The sequence below is a fragment of the Osmerus eperlanus genome, chromosome 8, assembly GCF_963692335.1.
Source record: "Osmerus eperlanus chromosome 8, fOsmEpe2.1, whole genome shotgun sequence".
NCBI lineage: Eukaryota > Metazoa > Chordata > Actinopteri > Osmeriformes > Osmeridae > Osmerus > Osmerus eperlanus.
In genome coordinates, this window is record NC_085025.1 from 18,393,883 (window position 1) to 18,402,998 (window position 9,116).

Below are 9,116 nucleotides of genomic sequence, written 5' to 3' on the forward strand. Positions count from 1 at the left end.
TCAGAAGTACAGATTTGTCTGGCAGAGTAACAAATCACTCCCAACTTCAGCAAACCAAAGCCAGACTTGATCTGCCTCCTAAAAGGAGTTTCAAAAAGCTGGTCTCTCCACAACCGAAGACCAACTTTGAAAGTTGTTAAAAGTATGTTAACTATTGGAAATTTAGCCTTTCGCTGATTTTGATGTTCAAAATATTCACATTGCATTTGTGAATAATGTATATTTGTTTGAGAGTCAGATGGCTCTGTTTGGATTGTGTCATTTTGTCTTTTTCTGTCTTCAACTCAAAACACTTGACAGACCCTGGCTATTGAACCTGTTATGGACTTGGCTAGCCTACTACATTGGCATACGTAGTCCAATTTACAACACTGGGAATCCAAGTTTGGTAATCTTGAAAAGTTGATCTGGATCAGGGTGAGCCATTCCAATGTTGCGTTGGAAAAAAAGAAAAACAGTACAAATGTAATATGGATTACCTGATCCTGGATAGCAAAACATGAGATTTCAAAGTCGAGATTAAACTTTTTGAACCACTGGCCCCTGTGCATTCAGTAGAGATACTATTCATAACTGTCTTGCACTAAAGATAGGGTTGTGCCCCTGGCTTGGCCATGGTTGATGCCCCTTGGCTGTACAATGGGTTGTGGTCAGAATAGGATGTTAACTCACATACAGGACAGCAACATACTGTTAGTGTGGGTATTGTGATGCAGCCCAAAGTCAGCCTAAAGTCAGAAAATACTGCAGGGCCACAAATTAAGACTTAAATTTTATTCAGGTTCAGAGAGTAGTATAGGTCCTGAGGAAAGTTGTTCACCTTGCACCTGGTAGTTGATATTTCTGGACCCTGGAACAAGAAACATGGTGTTAATGTTTCAGTTGGTCCCAGTCATCCATCCCTTTCCCTCCCACTTCAAATTACCTTTAAGATCAGCTGTCCGGGATTTTTTGGCACCAGTCTTTGCCGGGTTCACACACTGGCTACTACATACTCCATATGATGGATTGTTGGAGTCGCAAAGAACAGCATTGCAATGTACAAAAATCTACAGGGATAAAACAAAATTACCAAAACATCTAGTTGCAAGTAAGGCCTTAAGGTCTCTTACGTTTTCCTTCAGAACCACCTCATCGGTAACGAAGGTGAACATGTTGACAGAAAAGCGCTTCACATGAGCAGGGATGTTGACCCTTGAGTCAAACTCCACAGGATGGAAAACTGTTGAGTAGGGGTCATCAAGGTTCGCACAGCTGAAAGGAAAAGACAAGTCACTAAGGAATCCAAGATATGATTAGGACTCAATTCTGAATTTTTATTTTAGAAATTGCCTGTCAACAATGAGGTTCCATCTAGGTAGAGAGCTCCTGTCTTTGTGTTGGGTTGCCCAGCAGTTCTCAAGAACAAGCTCAATTTTGATATCCATGGACTGCATTAATTCAACCTCAATGTACAGGGGCTGTCTCAAATACTTAGCCACTGGGTAGTCCTCCACTTGATAGAAAAGCTTGTATGACTCATCTGAAAAGTAGACAAGTAATCAGACAGGGGTCTACAGAAGGCACCCCTAAAGAAAACCTTTGTTCCATTACCCTGAGCCAATCTCATTTGGACAATCAAATATCCCATTCCAATGTCAGCAGATGGATCCTTTACCCTCGGCCGGGTACGGAACGCCATGGTCTCGGTGACATTGACCAGATAGTAGCAGGAAACAGTTTGCCTAGAAAGTTATACAGCAGTGAATACAGCACCAGAGGAACCTCACCCACCCAAAACAAATCAGTATGAGGCACTTACTTGTAATATGCCACATCTGGATACTTGCTGGTGTAGCTCTTGAGATCCAACGAAATGTCATTCTCATACACCATAATGTTGCCAAGCATCTGAAAATAAAGAGTTATTCCCAGCAGTCAACAAGTCCATTATAAGTAACGCCTGAGCAATTTTACCGTTCTTGTGGTTCCGCAACTGTTCACACCGAAGGAAAAGTAAGCAAAACGGTTGTTGCTACTGTTCGGTTTACAGGAATCATCTCTCAGGGTCAGATGACTGAGGATCATATTGGGAACAGACTCCACTTTCATAGCCAAGGCAGTCATTGTGCCATTAGAGTAACACTCTACAAAGAACAAAAGAGTTAATAACTATCCATCACTGAAGGGGAACATGTTTTGATTAACTTGGAACATACCAGTTGTGGTCAAGGGAAAGCTGCAGGACAACGAGAAGTCATTAAGCTTCCAGTTATTGGAGGCCACCAGCTCCAAATCAATTCTGGCTCTGACTGAAGTAGACATAACCATCTGTAAAAGCAAGATGGTGTTGTAACAGCAATATTTAGCAGGAATTATGCGTTAATATCAAGGCAGAAAGTTCACTGTACCTCAAATATGGAGTCAGCACTACTGTACGGCACCACAAAACTGAAGTGAGTGCTGTTGCTCATTAGCCCATACGTCTCACCCAGCTTACTGGTGAGCTCCCTCTCGCCAATCATGGTTCTAAAGTTGTGGCCTTGGCTTCCATACCCAACAGTGACATAGAAGTACCCCGGGTCACATGTACCAGTAATCGCAGGGGGAACTGAAGGAGACAAGTCAGCAAAACCATGAATGCAGTAAGCACATTGGCCATGTCAACTTAAAGCTGAAGGGGTGTGAATTTCTCACCAACATCCTGCAAAGAAACCTCTGCCTTTGCTACATGGGAGAATGGAGTTTCTTCAGGCAGGATGAGCAGTCCAAAGGTCATAGGCAGGATGTAGGTTGTGAGCAAAGGTACAGGATTCTGTTTATATTGGGAAGAGACCACTCAGAAGAGCAAACAACACAACCCTTTATATATTAACTTCAAATGACTTGGCCATACATGCACAAGGACTGCATCCTCAAAGAAGGGCACTTTCAGGTAGAATGACTTTGAGCCATTCGGAAATCTGTGCTCTTTAACGTCGAACCCTTTCGCGTTGCACTCTGCCACAGAAAAGACCCCAGTGTTGAAGGTGATGTTTATCAGCTCCACATCAGGGAGAAAAGTACCCAAGAGGATTTCAAATAACCTCTCCTCAGGAACTGCATCTGAAATGTATTGAGAAGGATTGCAAATGTACATGTTGACGTCATAAACAGAAAGCCTAAATTTATCATCAATGATCCAGACTCACTGCCTGTGAACCGAGTAGGCCAGGACATCAGGGGAGTTGTAATAGGAAAGAGGACCTTATATTTTGTGTCAGTTTGAGTACTCTCTTCACGCCACACCAGTTCCAACATGGGCTCAACGGTAAAGGTGATGTGATACTGATCATCTGGGGCAAGACTCTGCAGTGCAGTGAAAGCGAATGAGTGAATGACAAGCAAAAACTTGCATTAGGTTGAAGTACACTGACCAACCTTGTAGTACCCATCAGGTGTTCCTATTGGGAGCTCAATGACTATGTGAAATTCTGTGGACGACAAGGTGTATTTTCTGGCAGCCATCTGGTATTTGTCCAGTCTCTGTCCATCAATGCCCATGTACATCTTCAAAATCTTAATGGCACCTTTGATTACAGGTGTAATGCGGTGGGGTACATGCCAAGTGATTGTCTTGTCAGTGAAAATCAAGCCACCTGTGAAAGACTCACTGTCAATATTGACAAAAAGGTGAATTTTGTACTTAACATGTATATTAAGAAGCACACTAACCAGTAGGACAGGCAGCATCAGAGTCCACAATATTCAAGCCATAAATGGGTACGTAGTAAGTGCTAACACTAAACACTTCCATGGGAACCCCAGCCACCTAATGGTATAAATAATTAGATGGATAACAATTGCAGGAACCAATTGCTGTGGACAGTTACTAACATTCTCTATGTAAGTCTCTGCTGAGTTGAAGGGACTTCGCAGCACCAAGCGATGTTCTGTAGACTTGACACCATAGCCAGCCTTCTTAGCCTCATTGAGCAGCATGACTTTTGGTTCAGGAGTAAAGAACATCAACTTCCAGATGTCATTTGGTGAGGCACTGGCCTGTGGCATGGGGAGAAATGTTAATACAACTGCACACAAGTGTAAAAATAAATACAAATAATAATAATAATAATCTACATAATATTTGACTGAATCCTGCCCAGCATCATCAGTGAAGTCATCATCATGACCCAGTATGTTCTTTGCAATCTGAGGCTTGAACAACTGGGTTGACACCTGAAAGAAAGGGGCATACACTGGAGAGACTGAAAATAGTAACACTTATCCATTGGTGCAGATGTTTTAAGTAGCCTAATTAGATTTGAAACCTTGATGACCCACCTCTATATAGTTCCTTTCACAGAGAATGTGCCGTGTGGCCAATGAACGATAGTTGCATGTTTTTGTCACAACATAAGTAGCCTCATCCAACTTAAGATCCCCTGACATTCTGAGATTCAGTCCAAGGCTGAATGTACCAGCCTCCTATAAAACCCAAGTCTGGATCAGCTTTAAATTCATTTAGTCAAACAAAAGAGGCTAGAGGGAAGATTTAAAATGACCTTGCTTCCAGCATAACAGCCAAACAAGGAGGAATAGATTTTAGTGTTGCCCCATGGGTCAGACTCCATGCTGTATCCACACTGTGCAGCCAGTCTGGGTGTAAGCGGTATGACATCAGTGCCATCTGAAAGAATAGCATACAGGGGTGAAGCTCTCAAAACAGAACCACATTATAAAAACGCAAAATACTTACTAATAGCATCAACTTCAAGAAGATTCCCAACCGCCAGAGACTTATCCAAACTCAGCCGCATGACATTTCCAAGACAGTTGGCCCGCAAACCACTGTCTGAAGATTGTTGGGTTAGACACAAATATAGCCACCATGGTGTATGTGAAATGTGCAGCTTCTTAAAATAGACCCTTACTTGGTTGTGAAGATTGACTTAAACCTGGCTGTTTCTGACCAGAAACTGCAACAGCTAGCATCACAATCCATGTTGTGCTAAGAAAGTACAAAATACATAAGATATATTCTTTGTAGAGAGAATAAAGGTCGTTTTAAAGTTACTTACTGATATTCAAATGCATGCATCATATCAAATTAGACAGAGCAAGTTGCTTGTATGAGATAGAGCTCTAGTCAGAAATACCAACACTGCCCCACACCAAATTCACCACACTGATTGCTACAGTGACTTACCAACACTTTATTCTGGCAGCAGTTCAAGTCATACAGGTGGCGATCATTAGCAATTAGAAACCCCGATTTTGTAGTTAACTATTAGAGGACTGACTAAGGTCACCTCCAAAACCCTTTCCCGATTCCTCTTAATCTTTGACTACTGCCCAGAAATAATATGCAACCCAGAAATATTATCTGAAAGGATATTAATATTACAAATAATAATACATTGGGCTGACCTTGGTAGGCCCAATGTATGGAGGTCCAGTTTTGCCATCGCTGATAGGCCAACCATTACAGACTTGAAAATTACACGTTACCGATGAAATAAGCAGTCTTCAAGATAATTATTATTACCCGTCGCATCCATATTAGTAGCATGCCCTATTACGTTGTAGGCTACATCTCGAAAGAGTATTAAAAGGAAAGCATACACACATATCCTCCGTGCCTGTGTTGTTTAAAGTATGAAAGTACTTTAACACACCTCCTTCAGTACTGGGACAGGAAGCACTATCAATATGTACGATGATCTTTAAGTACATGTTTGGAGGACACAAGAATACATTTTTCAACTAATGGGTTGAACCATGTGAAATGCAACCAAATGTTATATTTTTACGCACTGTAAGGGAATCCTTTGTCTAACATACTATAGGATGGTAGTACTGTAACCTTTACCTTTTGAGACATTACAGTAGCACGCGAAACTTGGCTTGGTCTACATCAGTGGATTACAGCAGACCTACACAAGCCTTTCAAGTTTGCCCATGCAAGAGGATTCTATGAATTTATTTGAGCATAGAAATTTGTCACATTCATTTAAAAGTGCATATGTTCCAGTGTAAATTCCAGCATAGTATATTACAGTCATAGTAGCAATTAGTTATCCATTGTTATAGCATTCATGTTAATCAGAAAAAGTAAAACAATTTAAACATTCTACAATTATGGACCCATTGAAATTTGTTTAATCAGAGGTACTAATTGGGTATATTTTTTTTCAATATGTTTACAATCTTAATATCCTCTATCAATCTTGTGCTGTCGGTCCAATAAAGTTTGTTTTAAGCTTGTTTTGGCATCTTCAAAATTAGCATTGAGCTCTAGTACTCTCTTGAAGTCATGTTCAGCTTTTTGGGAAAAACCTGTAAGACAAAGTTAAATCATATTCAATAACAAACATGAATGTTGCAATCAAAACTATAACGGTCAGAATAATTGTAAGTGCACTTCCATGGAAAAACCTCATTGACAAATATGAATTAACAACTCCATCTTGTGAGCAGATGGGACAATGTGTGAGTGTATATGAACACACGAATATCAAAAATATGAGCAAGAGTTCTGTATTTTCCAAGTTCTTTCATAAAACGCAGTGATATTTACCCAATCGGTAGTGAATGAGTCCTCTGTTGTAGAATGGTAACTCAAACTGAGAATTGGCGTTGATTGCAGAAGTGTAGTCTTCAATTGCCTCATTGAAGTCTACTCTGAAGTACTTTATTTGCCCACGGTTGTTTAGAGCAGAAGCGAGAGCACTGGCCTCACATTTTCTGTGAATATATAAATATATATATTATAGTGCATGCATGATGTGACTAAACACTTCCTGAGAAGCAATTGATAAGCTAGGCTAAAGCTTGCCTGTAACACAAGAGACACGCGTTAGCTAGCCTACCTTGTTTGCAAACAGGATGAAATAAACTTTGTATATAGATCCTCTGCCTGTTTAAAATTACGTTTTTTGAACTCAACGTGGGCATGTTCAAGAGTTTGAGTATCTTGTTCCATAAATGATGGGGGAACGAGCAACCTTTTAGGCGATTGCAAATGTTACTGTTTTTTTCTCTATATAACTGCTCCGTCTTGAAGGATGTGACGCAGTTTCGTAGTAGCGAAATATGTGGCCAGCAGGTGGCACGGTAGAACCAAAGACAGCTACGTGGCAGAGAATTTCTAAACAAATGATCATTTCCCTTTTATTTGTAAAAGAAATTGTAAACTATGTGTCAATTATTGCCGGCTTGGAAGGATGATTGAGTGGCTTGTTGCATTGAAGAAACATTAAACTTCCAGAGAAGAAACACGATTCAACTGCAGCTTAGTTCTTCAACACGTCAGCCCCATAAGCAGTATGCTAAATTCCCAATATGACCTCCAGGTGAAAAAAAGTATGTCCTTCTAAAAAAGAAAGAAAGTATATGCTATTACAGTTTTTCACAATTGCTAAAACACTAAACCCCATTCTCTGAATCAAATGTTCAGTGGCTTAAACCCATTTGACGAATCAGACACTCTTTTGGCAAAACTCTAAACACATTCTCATTCTCTAAAAACATTTTTCACTGTGATGCACTCGTGCTGCAAAATGGTAAACACAGGCGGCAAACAGTAAACACAACTTCAACACAGTTGTCATCTGTAAAAACACAATGACTCAAAATTGTTCACACTTGTTTATAATGGTGGTTTGGGACAATGTCAGCTTTCACTGTGGTGTCCGTATACAAGAATAGTTCAACATCAACTTATTTTTCTACTGTAAATTAGTGATGTGTCGTTCGTGAACGATTCGTTCATTTTGAACGAATCCTTACAAGGACTCGGGAGTAACGAGTCCTCTCAAAGAGTGATTCGTTCATTTTCTCGTGGCCGCGCATCGGGACTGTTGCATAGGCTCGTCCAAATCATTCGTTCATTTCCCGACTCGGTCTTCGGGTACGAGTATTTGGATCATTTTTCACGTGACCTGCATAGGCTCTGTAGTGGTAGCTAGAGGAAACGAACGATTCGTTAATTTCCCGACTCGGTCTTTCTACAAGTCTTTGGATCATTTTTCACGTGACCTGCATAGGCTCTGTAGTGGTAGCTAGAGGAAACGAACGATTCGTTAATTTCCCGACTCGGTCTTTCTACAAGTCTTTGGATCATTTTTCACGTGACCTGCATAGGCTCTGTAGTGGTAGCTAGAGGAAACGAACGATTCGTTCATTTCCCGACTCGGTCTTTCTACGAGTCTTTGGATCATTTTTCACGTGACCTGCATAGGCTCTGTACTGGAGGAAACGAACGATTCGTTCATTTCCCGATTCGGTCTTTCTACGAGTCTTTGGATCCTTTTTTCACGTGACCCGCATTGTATTTTTTAGTAGGAAACAGTTTCCTCATTCCCTTTCGCGTGGCCGCTGTTTTAGTAAGACGTGAATGATATTCGCTCCAGTCATCATCCTGACTGGTTTTGTAATTTTCACTTTACATTTACACTTACAGTTTAGTGCAGTGTAATTGTTTGCCGTGATAATTAAATGCTAGTGTGATAATAAATGACCAAATTATACAAACTGTCATGATACATTATTTTAATGCAGGAATTTCTTTTAAAATAGTATCTGCTGGTGCACATGTCATGCACTAACCTACATGAGAATATGATACGTGTTTGCAGTAGACGGATAGCACCCCCCCCCCCCCCCCCCCCCCAAATGACACATCCAAGATGACATCATCTTGCTTATCATGATCTGGCTAATTCGGTTCTTCGAACACACTTGTTTATGATTAGTATAGCTGGATTGAGTTATACGTTGGTCTAAAAGGGGGTATGTATCGATAGTAGAAACCTTGATCAGCAACGCTGCTATTGGCTGCTCACATAAGTCTATGGCTGCTCACCGTGGCCAAAAAGAGCGCCCTGTTTTTTCCGCAACAGAGCCAACAGAGATACAGCTTGCTCGAAGGTTACTCCGAATTTGAAGATTTTATCAGAACGCCAGGGAACACCTCAAAGTCTGCAAAATCCAAGAAAGAGGGCTGGCAAAAAGTAGCAGACCAAATTAAATGTAGAGGAGTGACGCGTTTTATCGCTTATTACAGTAAGCTATAGGCCTGTTTTTTTTATTTTCATACTTTCATATTTTCATTTATCATCTTTAATGTCATATGATGTGGTTTCAACAAATGTATT

General features: G+C 40.6%; 2 protein-coding genes across 2 annotated transcripts; both read right to left on the reverse strand.

Annotated features, from left to right (window-relative positions):
* Window positions 1–753: 753 nt before the first annotated feature.
* On the reverse strand, window positions 754–5,766 carry LOC134025332 (uncharacterized). Its single transcript, XM_062468304.1, has 21 exons — window positions 5,040–5,766; window positions 4,893–4,969; window positions 4,718–4,813; window positions 4,524–4,648; window positions 4,303–4,446; window positions 4,099–4,197; window positions 3,856–4,020; window positions 3,694–3,790; window positions 3,400–3,617; window positions 3,171–3,327; window positions 2,876–3,084; window positions 2,677–2,794; window positions 2,391–2,590; window positions 2,199–2,310; window positions 1,957–2,126; window positions 1,802–1,890; window positions 1,594–1,724; window positions 1,333–1,522; window positions 1,113–1,254; window positions 926–1,049; window positions 754–850 (listed from the first exon to the last, which is right to left on the reverse strand). Exons 1-21 carry the CDS (start codon window positions 5,060–5,062, stop codon window positions 774–776), a joined length of 2,763 nt encoding a protein of 920 aa, XP_062324288.1. The 5' UTR covers window positions 5,063–5,766; the 3' UTR covers window positions 754–773.
* Window positions 5,767–5,905: 139 nt separating this feature from the next.
* ttc32 (tetratricopeptide repeat domain 32) lies at window positions 5,906–7,013 on the reverse strand. Its single transcript, XM_062468305.1, has 3 exons — window positions 6,831–7,013; window positions 6,539–6,705; window positions 5,906–6,297 (listed from the first exon to the last, which is right to left on the reverse strand). The coding sequence occupies exons 1-3, from the start codon at window positions 6,941–6,943 to the stop codon at window positions 6,170–6,172; spliced, it is 408 nt and encodes a 135-aa protein (XP_062324289.1). The 5' UTR covers window positions 6,944–7,013; the 3' UTR covers window positions 5,906–6,169.
* Between the last annotated feature and the right edge of the window lie 2,103 nt (window positions 7,014–9,116).

What these genes read in the sequence shown, in the direction of transcription:
- ttc32 (XM_062468305.1), bottom strand. Translation starts at nt 6,943, where the DNA reads ATGGAACAAGATACTCAAACTCTTGAACATGCCCACGTTGAGTTCAAA. An exon ending in TCATCCTGTTTGCAAACAAG is followed by an intron (nt 6,706 to 6,830) that starts GTAGGCTAGCTA and finishes ATATATTCACAG; the next exon opens with AAAATGTGAGGCCAGTGCTC. An exon ending in ACTCATTCACTACCGATTGG is followed by an intron (nt 6,298 to 6,538) that starts GTAAATATCACT and finishes TTTGTCTTACAG; the next exon opens with GTTTTTCCCAAAAAGCTGAA.
- LOC134025332 (XM_062468304.1), bottom strand. Translation starts at nt 5,062, where the DNA reads ATGATGCATGCATTTGAATATCA. An exon ending in AGGATGCAGTCCTTGTGCAT is followed by an intron (nt 2,795 to 2,875) that starts GTATGGCCAAGT and finishes CAATATAAACAG; the next exon opens with AATCCTGTACCTTTGCTCAC. An exon ending in CCAAATGAGATTGGCTCAGG is followed by an intron (nt 1,523 to 1,593) that starts GTAATGGAACAA and finishes TCTACTTTTCAG; the next exon opens with ATGAGTCATACAAGCTTTTC.